Below are 19,447 nucleotides of genomic sequence, written 5' to 3' on the forward strand. Positions count from 1 at the left end.
CATGATTTTTTGCCTTTATTGCTTAGTATGATCATATATTCCCCAGACCTGAAAATGTTCTTTGTCATCCCTTGTGTACGGAATGTGATTTCCAACAGACATAAGAGCCCTCACCATGGGTCAGTCGGAGAAAGTTGCGCGATAAGAGGAAATGACCTTGAATTCTCGAACACCGAGTATATTGCGCCTTCGAGGGGCAAGCTGTTAGCTTTGGTAAAGTTGAGTTTTGCGTTATTGATTGGCAGCAAAGAGTTTACAATAGAACAAGACAGGACAGTGCTAAGTTAAAGCACATTAATAGATTCCAATGCGGCTAGGAGTGCTGAATTCAGTTTTCACGCTTTTTTTTTTTTTTTTTTTTCAAAGCTGTCCTGTGGACGTACATGGCTTATGGCTGGGAGTCATCCGAAATTATGCATCATGGAAGTTACCGCCACAAAATATGTAACGGAAGTGTAACTCTAGCAACCATGCAGCCGTTGGTGGATGGTCATGACCAAGAGACATATCTATGATCATTAATTTTCTCAAAGGGAAAAATGGTTTATTTTTTGTTCTATGTTCTTTGTTCTATGGAAAGGTCTTTGTTGTCAGTGAGATTGTTGAATAAACCAGTGTGCTTGATTGTGCTTGTAGCCTATTTTGCATTCCAATCAGAAGTTAGAAATTTATTTATTCAAAATCACTTTTTCCAACTTCGGAAACTTTCCTGTGCGCACTTGTTTTCTTGTTCTGTTTCTAGTTTGCTTATACGCATTTTCAATTTTGTCTCGGTTGCCCACAATAGTGTTCAATGTTTTAATGTTCGCGCCAACTCTAGGCGCTTAAGATGTGGATTCCTATCTACTTCTTGAAGGATTTTAATTTTTTCTTCATTAGTGAGTGGCTTTACGATCCTTTTCTTATCCATAGCTAGGTTATCACAAGACAGATACCATATATACAGCACTACTGAACTTCTCACGATTATCCTATTAATCCATAAGTAGGCTGTCATGCGACAAATAATAACTTCACTTCTTTTTACCACTCAACACAATAAATTGAAGGTAAAGCGGTGTACCATTTATACAAAAATACAAACTGCTAGTTGACAGTTGGCACATTGATTCACCGGCGAGTCTGTTGGAATCAATGCCGAGTACTGCCGAAGTTTCTTGTTCAAGATGGCAGCCGAAGGCGCTTAATTGCGAATGGCAAGTATAATTTCGCGAGAAATTCATGCTTGAACAAAGTGACAGAAAACAATGTTTAATTACCCACTGGTCAGAAACCTAAGATTTCAACTAACAATTCATTATATAGTTCTTTTGGGAAGAAAGTGATCTGCTATAATATGTAGGTATTGTAGCTACTTCCATGACCCGAAGGGCAAAAGAATGTTGTATCTGTTTTTCTGAGTTTTTCACATCTTTTAATAATCTCTTGTTACTTTAACAGGTTCTAGTAGAGAATTATTGATAATTGTTCTCTCGACTTTTTCACACTTTTTAGTGTTCTCCTGTATCTCCTGAAACACTACACACACATACAATGTAAAATGTACTAATGTGTAAAGTGATACCACATCCCTGTTGGATAGTTTTTAATGGGATATTCTATATTACGTTTTTCCGCTTAACACGACTTTTTTTGTCGTCCCCTGCAGAAACGTACTAACGAGGTTTCACTGTAATAGCCTATAAAATTATTGAGAGCGAGTCAAGGCCTCAGAAACGGTTAGGGCAACCCCCAAAAGTGGCGTGCAGTTCCTGGTGTTCTTGTACTGTGGAACTGTGAAAAGTGGGCAACCAGCGATAAATATTGCAACCATAAATGTCTTGACCCTTAATGGCAAGGCATAAAAACTAATAGAATGTATAAAAGGGAGGACATTGCATTGTTGGAATTGAGTGAAACCAAGAAAAAAGAGACAGAAGAGATTGAATAAGGGGTTTCAGTTGTCTTGGAGTGGAGGTGTAAGCTGCAATAATGGACAAGGTTTTATTGTGAGGGAAGACCTGGTACGGTACATAGAGAAGGTGTACCAGGTAAATGACAGAATCATGAAAATCAGACTTGTCTTGGAGAGTGGCGTGCCAGATTTTATCCAAGTATATGCACCTCAGACAGGTAATGTCGAAGAGAGTCTAGAGGAGTTCTTGGAGGAAGTAGAAAGTTGCATTGAAGATAAAGAAGTGGTGATAAAGGGAGACATGAATGCCTGGGTAGGAACAGACAGGCAAGGTAAAGAAGAAATAATTGGAACTTTCAGTTACAGAAATAAAAATGCAGAAGGAGACCTACTACTAGATTTTTGTGGGAGGAATGAATTAATAGTAGGCAATACATGGTTCAGAAAGAACAGCCAAAAAATAACTAGATATGAATGGGGACAAAGGAGAGCAAAAACAACCATTGACCTGGTTTTAGTTGAGAGAGAGAAATCCAGACAATTGAAAGATGTGACAGCTATGCCAAGAGAAGATTTTGAAGATCATACAATTGTAGTAGCTAAATTAAGACTTGGTAAAATAGTGAAATTAAGAGAAAGAAATACCTTTGCTGACGGGACCTAGTGTTTACAATGCATTATGTGTTCTGGTATAGGCTAGAGCAATTTTGTTACTTTCATTGATCTGTCTCAGTCTTATCCTTGACTTTGACAATGTGGAAGTGACTGAGGTATGAGCGATGCTAGTAATGCCATTCCTTATGCAGCCAGTCCCTGCTATGAATGGTGTAAAAATGTTGCTCATAGGGTCAGTTGATGCATGCATTTCAGTGGGCTTGGTAGACTGATATGTAATAGCAACTTCTGGCTCAGTGAGGAAAGCAATGGGAAACTACCTCTCCCTTCATTTCCCTAGTACGCCTCTTCAGTAATGCTTAGGCCATCTATGACAGTTGATGGCAAAGCTGTTGAGGATCCAACCAGTCTTAAGGCTGAGGACTGTACATACATACACACATACATACATACATACAAGAGAAAGAAAAATAAAGGTATGGAAATTAAAAGAAAAGTGAGCACAAGAGGAGTTCCAAGAAGAAATGAAAAAACCCATCCTAAAGAAGAGGTTGGCATTGTTGAAGAGGATTGGGCCACGTTCAAACAAGGAGTGGTGAAATGTGCAGAAGATAAGATGTGGTAGAGTATCAGGGAAAAAGAAGGCAAACGAGACCTGGTGGAATAACAAAGTAAGGGATGTAGTGAAAGAAAAGCAAAAAGCATGGAGGAGTTGGATAGGAGGCAGAAATACAGGGAGTAGGTAAAAGTATCATGGAGCAAAGAAAGCCTGTCAAGAAAAGAAACAGAAATGCTAACAAAACTTCACTGAAACCTTATGGGAGGATGTTAAAGGAAGTAGGAAAGTGTTGTTTGGATTGGTTAAGAGCAAAGTAAACAGGAGAGAAGATACAAAATTTGTAAGGACAGATACAAGGACATATTTTGACACAAAGTTGGAAATAGATGGACCTATAAGATGAGAAGTTGCAAAGCATCAGGTGTGGATGAGATGGCTACAGATATGATAAAAGGCAGCAGGACCAGTAGGGTTACATTGGATATATAGATTATTTTGAGTGATATGGAAGAGAAAGGAAGTGCCAGAAGATTGAAGAAAGTGTCCGATAATCCCAGTATTCAAGAAGGGCGATAAGAAAGAATGTAGCAACTATAGGGGAATCACCTTCATTTCACATATACAGATCTGTGAGAGCATATTAGAGGATAAACTGAGGATGAAAATAGAAAAAGAAATAGAGGAAGAACAATATGGATTTAGAAGAGATTGATCAACTTTTGATCTAATTTTTGAATGAAGAAACATGATGGAGAAAAGATGGGAGTTCACGAAGGATTTAGTAATACTTAGAAGGAATATGACAGTGTACCACGGCAACTAGTCGGGGATTCATTGATAGAAAGTAAGGTAGGCAGAGCAGAAGAACAAATGATCAATCAAAGCCATGTAAACTCTTTCAAGATTAAAATTATTGTGTCCACGTTTAAACGATAATTTGCCCGGTTGGCTATCAAGTTACAAGTAACTAATCTCATTTTGTTCCGTATTGAAGATACAATAAGTAAACTCTTTCAAGATTAAAATTATTGTGTCCACCTTTTCAATACAAATATATATTTTTAGTGATTAAATTCTACATGAATTAAAAACAACAGTTAGGGACATGTTTTGTCCTAGTTATGGGCATCTTCAGCCTATATTAATCTTAAGGTCAAGAATTAAAACTATAAACATTGGAACTTATAGTAAACTAACTTAATACTAAATACAATTGTCTTATGTTATTTACATAGTTTACAATATGTACAGTATGTACAATATGTGCATTAACTTTGCCAGAATTTATGGACAATTAATTAACTTATTTTATAATGACTAGATTTCCAGTTGTGGATTGGATTGATCACAGCGTGAATTGGGGTTTCTCAAATTGTATTGACTAGAATTTATCACTGCGTGAGTTGGGGTTTCTTCAACTGTTATGGTCGCCTGAGTTGTAAGAATTTTTACAAAACCAGAATCTTGGTTAAAGTCATTCATGTTAGGGTTTGAATCAGTTTGAATATTTCTTTAGAAGGAAGCATGGTTATGCTTTAAGGTTGAAGCATGTAAGTTGGAGACATATTGTTGATATCATTCATTGCTTATCGGATAAAAATATTTTGGAAAATTCCGTCATTCTTGTTGATTAACTTCCCATTGGTGCATATTCAATCTGGGAGGAATATGAGTTGTCTGTAACTGGATAAGAGAAAAAACGGGGAATTAGAATGATGAATGTGGAACCCAATACGGTAATAATTGCAGAGTGAGTGTTTATCGTATGAACTTACTTGTCTTGTCGACATTAGCCATATATTAAAGTGTGTAAGTATGTGAAGACTAAGGCCAAACAATATAGAAACAAGACTTTGACAAGGAAGTTTGTTATCCCCTCTACTCTTCATCACAGTCATGGATGAAATCCACATGAGTGTACAACAAAATAATGGGAAGCAAAGAGACAAAGGCCTTACTTTGCAGACAACATAGTAATATGGGCAGAAGATGAAATGGAAGTACAAGAAGAATGGAATTCGGAGATAGAGAATATGGAATGAAAATAAGTGAGGAGAAGAGTAAGACAGTAGTGATGATGAGAGGTAATAAAGAAGGAAGAGGGAATATTGAAGTAAATGGAAGACAATTAGAAGTTGTGGAAAGTTTTGTGGAGTATACTTGCAAAAAATGGGAAAATAAGCAAAGAAATTGGAAAGAGAATCCAACAAGCCATGGGGTTTCACCAATGTGTGAAAGATATAGTGTGGAACTGGGACGTCCCAGAGAAATGCAAGTAAATTCTTTACTCAGTGTATTGCACACACATTTTGACATACGCAGTAGGCACATGTATAGCAACAAAATGTGATGAAAGCAGAATCCAAGCAGCTGAGACAAAATTCCTTAGAGGCATCATAATTGGGAAGACATGAAGGGATAAAATCAGAAACATAAAAATCAGAGAGAGAATTCATTCCCTAAACTGCAAAATGAGATAGACCAGTAAGCTGAAATGATATGGACACATGATGAAGATGGAAGAGGATAGAGTTCCATAGCGAATATTTATGGAGAAAATAATGGAAGGAAGACAACGGGGAAGGCTCAGAAAGAGGTAGATGGATACGATGAAAGAAAGTGTAGAGAATAAAGTATTAAAAGTAGTAGTAGTAGTAGTAGTAGTAGTAGTAGTATTGGAGGAAGGAAGGGAGTGGTGGAGAAACAGAAAACTGTGGAGGTCCTTGATTCACAACGCAACCCAGAAGACTGGAAACATGACGTAAAGAAGAAGAAAGAGTATGCAGTACCCTCTACTTAATCATCTTAGTTTAAGAAGCTTAACAGCAATATGATCATCTCAGTTTGTCTTCTTGAATTCCAAATCATCATCTTTCCTACTTTCAAAAACTCCATTTACTGGGCTGAGTGGCTCAGATAGAAGTGTTATACACTCAACAACATAAAAATTGGCTGACAAAGAAATATTTAATTGCATAGATTCTCATAAAGCAATGATATTCATAAACTGTGAATAGCTCGTGGCCAAAGAGATGATAATTGAAATCCTACCACCTGCACAATCTGTTCATCGTACTCATTCTTCATCCGGTGATTTAAGGAGACATTTTTTTGAAATCTTGTGCACAGGACTCATTCTTGTTGGTGTCTTAACCTTCTTACTCTCAAGGTAACAATATATCGTTACCCATGTCCACTGTGAAGACTGTCGGGGTAATGATATATCAACACTACATCAGTTCTCACTGAAAGCTTGAATACATTCTACAGTTCCTCATTAGATGGCATAAGTGTGCTAAACTAAGCTAGCCAGGTGTCAACCTTCATTTACCCTAAGATTTTGCGCTGTATTTCTCGCTTGTCTACCACGAAAATAATGTTTGTTTATTCTGCTGAACACAAGATTAGCTTAGATTTAGTTGTGATATAGTAGTGATTTTGTGACTTTTTTATTGTGATATCTGTGAATTTTGGGAAACATTGTGTAATTTCCTTTAAAAATGGCTGACCTTCAAGCAAACTACCCAAAAAGACCTGAGGTAAAAGGGTTGATTTTAATGCAAAAAGTGGCCATTAATAATTGTTGATCGGAGCTGAAAATCGCTCCTGGTAGTATCTTGAGTTTTCTCAGTGAGGTACGCCTATGTGTCTGGACTAGGATGTATTTGTTTGATTTTTGTAGATCTTGTTCAGGGCCGTCTTTGGTGCCGATGGAAGAAAATGTTTCCTGTTATAAAACCGTTGTCAATTCAGAACTGATGAGGTGCTCCCATATTTCATTATGTGTGCCCAAGCCGAAGTGTCCTACTTCAGAGCGAATGTGGTCATCCACAGTTGTGTCTCCAATCTTGGCATTGAAATCACCCAATACTATGAGATCTTCCCTGGCACAAACACGACAGCTTCAAGAGATGAAAAAATTTCACAATTAAGTCATCTTTGGCATCTGCAATAGGAGCATACACCTGTAAAATGTTTTAGGTTTCAGGGTTTGGCTTTGATGTGCAGGGACATCAACCGCAGGGTGATAGCTTCATTCCCCAGAACGAACTTACTGTGTCTACTCGGTACAATTATAGCCATGCTGTTAGAATTGCCAATGGGTACTGGAAAAGTAAACGACGGTGTCATCTTTCGTGAGGTACCACTTCCCTTATAATGGATTTCAGAGAAGCCTGCAATGGAAATAATTGCATTTATTGAGCTCTTTTTGTACAGTACAAAGTTTTCCTGTTTGAAGAAGGCCTCTTATATTCCATGTGGTAACGCGTATGCTGGTTGAGATTGGCAGTACAACCTTTTTCAACTCGTGAACAAAGTGAGTTGAGTGGGAACAGGTATATTTGGTCCACCTTTTGTGATGATGACTCTGTGGAGTAAAAGACACTGAAATCCTTCATCCAGCATCTGTTCTCCAGATTAGGAGCAGCTGCAATGGGCACCTCTGTATTGGGAGCAGCCTTACTAAAACATGATAGGGTAATACTTTTGTGAGTGACAAAATCATCATAATAACCTACAGTGTAGCAAAAATTACTCCATATATACTCCTTTGGAAAATGATAGAACATCCCTTGCAAATAAAACCTATCTCCTTTGAATTCTAGTCGAGCAACCGGTATCAAACCTCACCTAGATGAACACCATTGAATTGGAAACAATATCTTGACACTGATAAATAAGACCAAAGAATAGGTCAAGTTTTTAATGGATATGGACAAATCCATCCTCAGGCTAAATGATTTTAGTTGAAGGAAAAATGAGAAAGAACACTAAAGAACAGATTGTTATTCACTGGAAGTCTTAGAATCAGAAATGGTGCCAAAATAAAGCAGAGAAAGAATATTTAGCAATACTGTATACAGAAGAGGTGAAGTATGTAAATGACACGATAAATATACTGTACTGACAATTTAGTTAGAAAAAGGAACAAAGAATTTGTTTCAGGTGCAGTGTATTGTCGGCAGTTACTCATTTCCGAGTTTACAGATTTTCTGGCTAATAGCTCACTTCAATTCAGAACAGTTTGTATTTAAACTTTGGTGACTGTAACGGCCAATTCTTGCATAGAACATACGTCCACACATCACGCAGCTGAGGGATGGGGGAGATCTTGGCTGGGTTTGGCGAAGTTTGCGTTCCTGTCACTTAATACTGTATCTTCATGTCTGCAGTGTTCTTGTTCAAAGTGTTGAACTCTGGCACAGACACTTTGCCACCAAAGTAAACGGTCCTTGGCAAGTGTTTCCCAAGTTTTTGGGTTTATTTCTGCCAAAGGTTTCAAAATTATCCTTCCTAAAATTAGGGTGCGGTGATTATTCGCATAAATACGGTATATAAATTAGTGAGAAGATATAGTAAATGAAGGATAAGATTTTTTGGTGCCTTATGGATACAACCCTAGGGGCTCTTAACTTGGGAATGTAGGTTGGCGACCACAGAACCCTTAGCTGTGTCCTTGCATTGCTTCCACTTACTTGTTCCAGGCTGCTCACTTTCATCTATCCTAACTGACCTCCCTTGGTCAACTCTTGTTCTTTTCCAACCCCGAGAGTATTAGATTATTCGAGGCCTAGGGAGTCTTTCATTTTCACGCCCTTTGTGGATCTTGTCTTTCTTTGGCCAATACCTTCATTTTTCTAAGTGTCTGATAGGATGATTGCCCAGTTATACTTCCTCTTCAACCACCACCACCACCACCACCTTATGCATGCAGCAGTAATAATCAAGAAGGGAATCTGATAATTGATTTTTGCCAGAAAAACCAGATGACTGCAGGGAACACATGATTTAGGAATAAATACTCTCAGATTTCCAGGCATATGAAGGTAATCCCAAAAATAAGGTTTCCTATTTTTTTTATAAATACATAGACCTGTTTATTTCTAGAATGGTTTACATCATTTTACAGCTTGAACATTTAGCTATTTTTGTAGACGCTGTGACACTTTTTGTATGCCCATGTCATACCAGCTTGCCGCCATGCTGTTCAGGAAGTTGTGAACCTCATCTTTCACCTCGTCGTCGGTTCGGAATCGCTTTCCAGCCAAATATTCTTTCAACTTAGGGAACAAGTGATAGTCACTGGGCACCAAGTCGGGACTATAGGGTAGGTGGATGATGTTCCACTGAAACTGTTACAAGAGAGCAACGGTTTGCCAGGCGACGTGCGGGCGAGCGTTGTCATGGAGAATGTTTACGCCCTTGCTCAACATTCCTCTTCTCCGGTTCTGAATTGCCTGTCTTGAGTTTTTTCAGGGTCTCACAGTACCAGCGTTTATTGTGGTCCCAACAGGCATAAAGTCGACCAACAATACCCCTTTTCGACCCCAAAACCCAGTTGTCACGACTTTACCGGCAGACTGTGTTTGCTTGAATTTCCGAGGCTTTGGCGAAGAGGGATGCCGCCACTGGCGTGATTGTTGCTTGGTCTCAGGTGTAAAGTGGAACGCCCAGGTTTCGTCACCTGTGACAATTGAGTCCAAAATGTTGTCCTGTTTGGCTGCAACGTATTGCGTGGGAAGAATCAACTCATTGCCACATGTGGTGTTCAGTTAGCATGCGTGGCGCCCATCTTGCACACATTTTCCGGTATTTCAACTTTTCAGTTAAAATTCTGTGAGCGGCGCTTCGGGAAACCTCAGGAGCCAAAGTGCAGAGATCATCCAGGATGATCCACCAATCTTCACGCATGATTTGCTCAACCTTCACGACTGTCCCAACAGAAATTAACGGTCTCCACTCCTTCGTTCGTTGTGAATTTCAGTCCGACCAGCTGCAGACTCTCTACACCACTTATGTACATTTTTGACATTCATGCATGACTCACCGTACACTTCCGTCAATTGGCGATTGATTTCAATCGGTTCAGTACCTTTTGCGTTCAAAAACCAAATAACTGCGCGCACTTCTCACTTGGCAGTAACATCCAACGGGAGCTCCATTTTCAATGGCTGCCAAGCCAAGACTGAGTGCTTCAGCGCGGCGTGCAAATGTTTATATGCGAGCGCGGGAAACACTCTTCACAATATTGTGACCAACTGCCACATGAACAGAGTTCTGTATTTATAAAAAAATAGGAGACCTTATTTTTGGGATTACCCTCGTAGATTGGGAGTTAAAACTTTGATAGTGAAGGCAAATACAAAGAACTCCTATATTTTGCAGCTACGACTTTTGGTGATGATCATAAAATGCTAATTATAACATTGAAGGAAATAATAATAATAATAATAATAATAATAATAATAATAGCAACAATAATTTTGCATGGCTATTGCTTGCCGGGTGCAGCCCTTGTAAGGCAGACCTTCCAATAGGGGTGGGTGGCATCTACCATGTGCAGGAAACTGCATGCTTTCTTTTTTCTGTGGTGGAGGATAGTGTTGTGTGTGATCTATAAGTTGCAGAGGGGTTGGTCACATTACAAACACCCAGTCCCCAAGCAAGGGAATTAACCATTTAGGGTTCAACTCTCTGATCCGGCCAGTAGCGGCGATTGGGAATTAGAAGTCGGGCGGCAAAAAATTGTACAGACAACAAGAAGTTCCCGGGTTTGTGAGATAAGCAGATGGGGAGGAGGGAGTGCGACGGTGTATGTACATCAAAACTGGATAAAATAAAAAGCAAAAAGATGTAACTTTCTTATTTTCTGTGAGCGTATTTCAACAGAGAGGTAAAGGTTGACAGTTTACTGACTTAAGTGCAGTAATAATTGTTTTTTTGAAATTTTGATTCAATACTATACAATAAAACTTTCACCAAAAGACTAATATTACACATGTATTACATTTAAATAGAAGTGCGGCGTAATTATAAAAGCGTGTTTCTTTAAGTAAGGTCCGTTTGAAAATAAGTACACAACGAAAGGTTATTTCAAAAAAGTAAAGTTATTTTCAGAAAGTACATACTTCACCCTATTTTTCGACATAGTTGCCAAGTTTGTTCAAACCCTTATCATACCTCGTAACCAATTTTAAAATACCTTCTTCATAGAAACTTGCCGCCTGCTCCGATAACCAAGAGTTCACTGCCGTTTTCACGTCGTCGTCATCATTGTAATGGTTGCCACTGAGGTGATGTTTGAGGTGGAGGAACAAATGGTAATCGCTCGGCGCAAGATCAGGACTGTAGGGTGGGTGGTCTAAAACTTCCCAACCGAAACTGTCCAATAAATCGCGGGTCTGACCTACAGTGTGAGGTCTTGCATTGTCATGGAGAAGGACAATTCCCTTTGTCAGCATGCCGCGTCTTTTGTTTTGAATCGCTCTGCGTAGCTTATTCAGGGTTTGGCAGTATGCTTCTGCATTGACAGTGGTTCCTCATTGCATGAAGTCGACCAACAAAACACCATGCCTATCCCAAAACACCGATGCCATGATTTTGCGCTGGGACAGAGTCTGTTTGGCCTTCACCTTTACAGGCGAGTGTGTGTGTCTCCATTCCATGCTCTGTTGCTTTGATTCGGGCATGATATGCGAAACCCATGTTTCGTCTCCAGTTACAATCTGACTCAAGAAGCCGTCACCTTCTTCGTCATAATGAGTCAAGAACATCGCACACTCAAATCTTTGGTTTTTGTGGTCCTCTGCTAGGAGTTTTGGGACCCAACGAGAGCAAAGTTTCCTAAACTTTAGGTGTTCAGAAACAATGTTGTAAAGCACTGATCTCAACACATCAGGAAATTCGTTTGAGAGACCTGTTATTGTGAAGCGCCCATTCTCACGAATCTTCGCTTCAACTGAAGCCACCAATTCGTTTGTAATCAAAGAAGGGCGACCGGAGCGGTCCTCATCATGGACGTTGTCACGGCCATCTTTGAATTGTCCTACTCACTTACGCACTTTGCTTTCACTCATAACAGTATCACCGTACACTTCGCAAGTCTGTTGATGAATTTCTGCAGCAGACAGGTTCCTTGCTGACAAAAACCGTATCACTGACCGAACCTCACATGCGGCAGGCGAGTTGATAGTCTTAAACATTTTGAAAGCACAGAACAGAACCGTACAGGTTAGCTACAGAGCTGAAACTGAGCACAGTTGTTCCCGAGGCATGTCGGTACACAACGCACACGCTTGTTGCGATATGTGCGCGAACTACTAGTGTCTACAACAAAATGGACCTTACTTAAAAAACACACTTCATACAATTCATACGGTTATTATTTGATTACACACTAAGAAACTAACAGACTGCCAGGCGAATGTCTATGACCTTGGCTAAAAAATATACCCCAGCTACCGTTTCTCACAGCACATGCAAAGTCTCCACTACTTGCTGTGGCGAGATACAGCAACAACATATTGTGCGTATTTCTGCTAGTAATTTTGTTAATAATTTTAAAAAAAATAAAGAATTAGCTTATAAGAGTTAGGGCTTGTACAATTGCTTGTTTTTAATAATTCCTAGTTTCAGCCGACTAAAATGTAATAAAATGTAATATTTCCTCCAGAAAGTGGAGGGGGGGCTGCCCCCCTTTCCCCCCCTAATCGCCGCTACTGGATCCGGCCAAGAATTGAACCCAGGGCCTTCTCAACTGAACACTATGGAGCTGGACCGATTGAAGGATTATACAAATACTAGAAGAGAAAGGAGACTAGAAGTGTGAAAATTGAAACATAACCAAGTACTACAAGAATGTTTGTAAAATGAAAACAACTAATACCTAGGATGAAGTTGAAATTAGAAAGAATTATGTTCATTATGTTCATGAATTTTGATGGTCCTTTCAAATAATGAAGGGGCTGCCTGGCCGAGGCAGTAAAGGCATGCTCGGTTCACCCGGTAGGACGTGGGTTTGAATCCCCATCAGGAAGTCGTAAAATTTTAGAAACAAGATTTTCACTTCCGGCGGTGCACATGGCCCTGAGGTTTACTCAGACTACTTCAAAAATGAGTATCAGGTTAATTCCTGGGTACAGAGGCGGCTGGGCGTAGAGCTAACCACTCTACCCCATCAAGTGCCGAGGTTACGGATAGTGGAAGCCTTTACCTTCCACCACTCCAAAGGCCTGCATGGCCTGTACAAAGATGACTTTGCTTTGCTTTGCTTTGCTTTGTGTTTTTAAGTAATGAACATGAAACTTAAATAAATCAATTTTTGGAATGAAAGTTTGTTTAAAATACATAATACCAATATATTATATGTAGTTTATAACTGTTATAAATTAACGGAGTCAAAAGTGAAAAGAGATGGCATCAAATATCACAAAGTATATACCAGTCTAGTTGCAACATGTATGAGGTCATTGTACTCAGTCGTGAGCAAAACTATTAGAGAGAGAGTGTAAAAATCAGTTAGTTCTGTATATTATATTTCATTGTATTGTAAATTTGTCCATCTTCTGAAATAATGGACTAAACTGTATATTATCCTTTTGCATGATGATCCTTGTTTTTCCTTCTGTTCTGCATTAATCTGAGGCTATATTTTTGAGTTTCTTACAACTGATATCATAATCTCACTCTGATTAACTTCCTCAGACAAACAGTACCAGAATGACAACAGTGTAGATGAAGAGAGTCTTGGTGACTTTCCTGACATTTACATCCCCAGTGATACAGAATTGCAGCTGTTGGATCCCAAAGAAGCTTCAAGGCAACTTGAGAACCAGAGACAGAAGCTTCTTCAGTTAAAAAAGAAACTTGACCGTCAACAACTACTATTAGAGCAACAGCAACAGAAACTTCAACTTACTCAGGAACCATCACAAAGTCAAGATCCCAAAACCAACTTGGGATCAGCACCTAATATGAATTCTCAACAGTTACTGCATATTGTGGAAATCCCTTCATCCACATCTTCAGGTATGTTTATTTCTTGGTCAAACCAGTCACTACATCTCACAGAATAAGAAAATAACAGCTTAGAGATGAAGCTTCCATGGTCTGTTAAGCTACTGTTGAGTTCCTTTCTCCAGGTTCAATTTTGTCATCATTTTATGTACCTTATGTAGGCTAGTGTTTGCCAGAGCTTCTACCTGGAGAGACCAATTACCTCAGATCAGTTAATCAATCACTGCTTAGAATATATCTACATTTTATTTCAAAAAACTGATATCCTGTCTCTGCATATTGGAAAACTTCAGCCTTTCTTCATGATTCTTTTAAGAGGTGGTGGTGGTGGTGATTATGGTTTTAAGAGGAAGTACAACTGGGCAATCATCCTCTATTTAACACTAATCAGAATTCTTTTAAGAAATCTACACCATAAACTATTTCCATTTAGTTGTGTAATTATTCCATTACCGAGCAGAGTGGTCCCACGTCTTAATATGCTATGACTGTGAAGCCAAGCTCTGCATTCGGGAGACGAGTGGATTCAAAGCCCACGATCAGCTGTCCTGAGAATGGTTTTCTATGGTTTCCCATTGTCCCTTCCAGGCAAGTGAGAGGACAGTTCCTGTTTATAGGCTACAGCTAATTCCTTCCAGCTCCTTACCCTATTTCATTCACCTTCATTCATTTTATCTTAATTAGCTCCTCAGTTAAGGTTGGCAACAAGATGGGCATCCAGCCGTAGAAAAACATGCCATACAATTTCATCTCGCCTCATCCTCGACCCCATACTAGGAAACGGGACTAATGAGTAGACATACTTACTATAAATATTCCATTGTCATTCTAACATGCTAAATTTTAGCAGTGAACCAATTGTGTACTGGTGCTATATTACAAATATTGCTAATTTTCACTACCGTTTGGAATTATTTTTAGTCAATATTCTATATACATTGCAAACTTTTGTGGTTTTTAATGTTTGTTATACAGTATGCATATAATGCATTCATATCACCAGTCAGTTCATGCTAATATAATGATCCCCCTGTGGGTGGGGGCGGTAGAATAACACCCACGGTATCCCCTGCCTGTCGTAAGAGGCTACTAAAAGGGGCCCTAGAGGCTCTGAACTTTGGAGCGTGGGTTGGCAACCACGGGGCCCTTAGCTGAGTCCTGGCATTGCTTCCACTTGTGCCAGGCTCCTCACTTTCATCTGTCCTATCCGACCTCCCTTGGTCAACTCTTGTTCTTTTCCGACCCCGACGCTATTCGGTTTGCGAGGGCTAGAGAGTCTTTCATATTCATGCCCTTCGTGGCCCTTGTCTTCCTTTGGCCGATATCTTCATTTTTCGAAATGTTGGATCCCTTCCAATTTTCCTCTGATTAGTGTTATATAGAGGATGGTTGCCTAGTTGTACTTCATCTTAAAACAATAATCACCACCACCACTAATATAATGATGGTATTTGAAATGAAATAATTGTCGGTGCTACCATTGTTGTAAAAAATCTACCAGAAAAATTCTCTTTTCTTATTTTTTTTCTTTCTTTCAAATATTTTCCAGTGATTACAAATGTGCCTGAAAGTACTCACACACAGCCAGCAATATCTGTTATGACAGCATCAGGAAGCTTTGAACCACTTGCTAGTATCAGTGTTAGCTTGGCAAGCAGTGGCCAGACCTTTAGTAATGTTGTGATTCTTCCTGATTCTGTGCTGGAGAATCCAGTGCTCAACCATGAATCTATATCCTCAGGTAAGGACCTAACTTCTGTGTTTGAGTGATGAGATTTTCAAATTTGTTTTATTAAGGATTGACTGTTTTATGAGGTCCCTTCAAAAAATAAGTTATACATGAGTAAGGCAGGTCGATGAATGTTTATATACATAGTACAATGCAATATACACCACACCATTCTTCAACATAGTCACCCAGTCTCTGTAAATTGAAACGTCCTACCAATCGTACGGTGCCCTGACGATAGAAATCTGCTCCTTGGTCCCCAGTTGTTTGAAGTTGTTCATACAGTATAGTGCATATACACCACAAGATTTTTCAACATAGTTACCCAGTCTCTGTAAACACCTATTGAAACGTTCTACCGATCGTACAATTCCCTGATAATAGAAATCCACTCTTCGGTCCTGGAACCATTGGAACCCAGATGTTCTTTCAGTTTGCCAAACATATGGAAATTGCATGGTGCAAGATCCGGACTCTGTGTCAGCCATAACTCCCATCGAAACTGCTGGAACAAAGCTTGTACTGTGTATGCCTTGTGTGTAATGTTGCATTCTAGTACTCGTAATCATAACATTGTAAAAGCAATTTAATATATATCAATTAATCTGCCGTACATATCTTGAGAACACCATTACATTATCTTCACCAGCGCAAAAAGTTCACAAATTATTCTGCGGACTTGGTCTATATTTTATATATGTAAGATAAATTAATTGATATGTATTAAATAATTTTTTTATTACCACAAAATATAAATTTCATGTTTCCATATTGACAGCTAAACTACACTCACTGGCAAAAAAAAGCGAAACACTACGTATTTCAGACAAAATTTTATGTTAGCCCTTTTGAAACCTGGTAAAATTCAAATATTGGGACATTACAACAATATGTCAATGTATTATAAGTTCATCAGCCCATTTGAGAAGTTTCAGCACAATAATTTATGAAGATTATTATCATGACAATCACAGCAGTCCACCAACACGAATTTGAGAATGTCAAAATCTGGAGCTCTGCACCATTTCATATGCAGTCCATTTGCCCGCATGTTTTCTATTGCCTCAGTACCAGGTATTACCACCTCTAGCTGCACTTACAGCTGTGATTCGATCAGGCATGCTCAGGGTGCAATCTCGAAAGTTCTCTTGTGGTATAAGCTCCCATTCTGCCAGGAGCGCAGCCCGAAGTTGAGCCAGTGGGTCAAGGGAACGACTCTTAGCACGTCTCCCAAGCATATCCCAGACATGCTCTATGGGGTTTAGATCGTAACTACGAACAGGCCACACAATGCACTCAATTCCGACTTCATCCAGGTACTCACTACACAATCTTCAACGTGTTGGCCAGCGCTGTCATGCATCAAGTTAAAGTTCTTGCCAATGACAGGTGCAAAAGGCACCACGTGATCCACTAAAATCTCCTCGATGTATCGGTGGGCTGTCAAACTTCCATTCTACGATAAATACAAGCTCCGTGCGGCATCAGTGGTAATCCTAGCCCACACCATCACAAAGCATTCAGTGAACGGTGTCCTTACAGAGAAAGTACAGGGTGAATAACATTCCCTGGACCTTCTTCTTACTCTCTCCATTCCATCTGGTGCCCCCAAACAGAACTGGATTCATCCGTAAACATTACTGAGCTCCACTGCTCCACAGTCCAGTTTCAATGGGCATTGGCGAATTGCATCCGAGAGGCACGGTGCTCACATGTAAGCAGAGGTCCAGTGGTGGGCCTCTTGGACTTTAAATCCACTTCGTACAAGTTCCTCCTTACTATTCGTGCCCCAAAGTTGTTGCAAATGATTTCTGACCTTCACAGCTGATGTGTGTCAATCATGAAGAACTTGCATTACAAGAAAGTGATCATTGCACACAGTAGTGCTTATCCTATGACCATAACCAGGCCTTCTGGAGGTTCACTTAACCTACACCAAAAATGAGTACCAGATTAATTCTTGGGAGTAAAGTTGGCCACACACAGAGCTAACCACTCTATCCCATTTAGTGCCAAGAAATAAATTCATTCACAGTGTTTATTTCTAAATATTTGAGTGTGATTTGATAGAATGTTTTGATGTTGTCATTCTATTTTAATTAAGTTATTTCTTTTGCAGGTGTAATGTTTTCTCTTTCAGGTAATTTATTTACTTTTTTGCTATTTGCTTTACGTCGGACCGACACAGATAGGTCTTATGGCGACGATGGAATGGGACGCCTTTATGGTCTGACACCATGGTCAGCCGGTTTGAGTCCCGTTGGTATTCATGTTGAGGGCAACAATTAGTATGCTGTTAGTTACATTCTTAACATTCCCTGTCATCTTAATTGTAGGAGATTGTGGAGTCTTCCATTGAAAGCTTGATAGCTTGGATTCAAGGGGATATCCAGATAAGACAGTACTCATCCCATGTACAGTAAAACCTCGATGCATTGTTTTTCAAGTGGGAGGGGGAAAATTATGATAAATGCGGGGAAAGCAATTAATAAAATATGGGTACTGTATTTGGGAATTTTTGGCATGTAAATATAATAATAATAATATTATTTCAAATATTGGGACATTACAACAATATGTCAATGTATTATAAGTTCATCAGCCCATTTGAGAAGTTTCAGCACAATAATTTATGAAGATTATTATCATGACAATGACTGTCTTATATATTGAAATAATAATAATAATAATAATAATATTGATGGCGTGTGGCCTCCGAAACCAGGTGCAGGAATTTCAAGTTGTCGCATGATAGGCAATCTACACGCTAATGAAAATGCAGCTCTACCCAAGATGAATCCTAATGCGTAAGTCGGCGTCCGAACTGTCGGAATTATCTAAAGTTAAAAACTTCATGGCCCTTCCGTATTGAACTGAGAATCACAAAAGTAATGAAATCCACCTTTTCTGTTGCACATAAATTATATTACAACATTTTTATTATTATGAAGGTACCGGTTTCGACATGTTTTCAGTGTCATCATCAGCCTTTCGTAAAACCAAGCAAGAGAATAAATTCACATATAGCAACAATACACACACATATAAGGTAAAAATCATATAATGACACATTTAGAATAGTTCATATAAAATATCTGAGGATTGCGGCATAATAGTCTTGTATTGTAACATGAGTTGAGGCAGTTTCTGTAAAGTGTGCTTTGGTATGATCAAACTTTATGAACACATTAAAATCTTGATAAGTATCTTATTCATAGAGAAATACAGCACTGAGCAAGAATCTGAGCACTGTTGGTTGCATAGTCTTCTTATCTTGAGGGTGTACTATGTGCGTCGGAAGGTGGTTTTTAGTGTACATGTAGGTCCAAGGATGATATGTGGGACGGAGGTTCCTCAGTTCAACCCGAACATGAAACCTAGAGAAAATGGAGAGCTGATTTTAATATAGTGTTCTATAAAGGGCAAGTATAATGAAGCAAAGGTATAGAGAGTTAAAGTGTGAGACCTACCTTACCGCAGCGTGCCAGGAGAGGAGTTGACAACTGGAGCAGGTTTGTGGGTAGAGGTAGTTGGGAGAGGGGAGGAAAGGAAGGGAGAGACTTGGAGAGGAACCGCCTATGGGGGAAGTGTTGGGGACGGGTCTGGAGGGCTATGCGGTGGAGACGTATAGTAAGGTAGGGTGTTATGTAATGCGTGGAAGATCGAACGCTTTCTTGTAAACTTGACATCTTTAAGATCCGTAATAAGGAAGTTGTAAAGAACCTTGGGTTTCTCAGAAGTTTCATTTCAGTTTAAATTGGGGTTGAAAAACTGATCGAGGTGTATGAAGCAATTTTTTGTGACATCTAGGAGAGGGCCTTTTCCTAAGGTCCTGAGAATCTCCAAGTCTTGG

General features: G+C 39.3%; 1 protein-coding gene across 7 annotated transcripts in view; it reads left to right on the forward strand.

Moving 5' to 3' along the window:
* Window positions 1–19,447, forward strand: part of LOC136858186 (uncharacterized) — a 115,033-nt gene that overhangs the window by 88,884 nt on the left and 6,702 nt on the right. For all 7 annotated transcript variants that reach the window (XM_067137546.2, XM_067137549.2, XM_067137545.2 and 4 more), the window contains exons 10-11: window positions 13,554–13,877; window positions 15,415–15,606. In XM_067137546.2, the coding sequence (XP_066993647.2) occupies window positions 13,554–13,877; window positions 15,415–15,606 (516 nt within the window). The remainder of the gene's footprint in view (window positions 1–13,553; window positions 13,878–15,414; window positions 15,607–19,447) is intronic.

Source organism: Anabrus simplex, chromosome 1, assembly GCF_040414725.1.
Source record: "Anabrus simplex isolate iqAnaSimp1 chromosome 1, ASM4041472v1, whole genome shotgun sequence".
Taxonomy (NCBI): domain Eukaryota; kingdom Metazoa; phylum Arthropoda; class Insecta; order Orthoptera; family Tettigoniidae; genus Anabrus; species Anabrus simplex.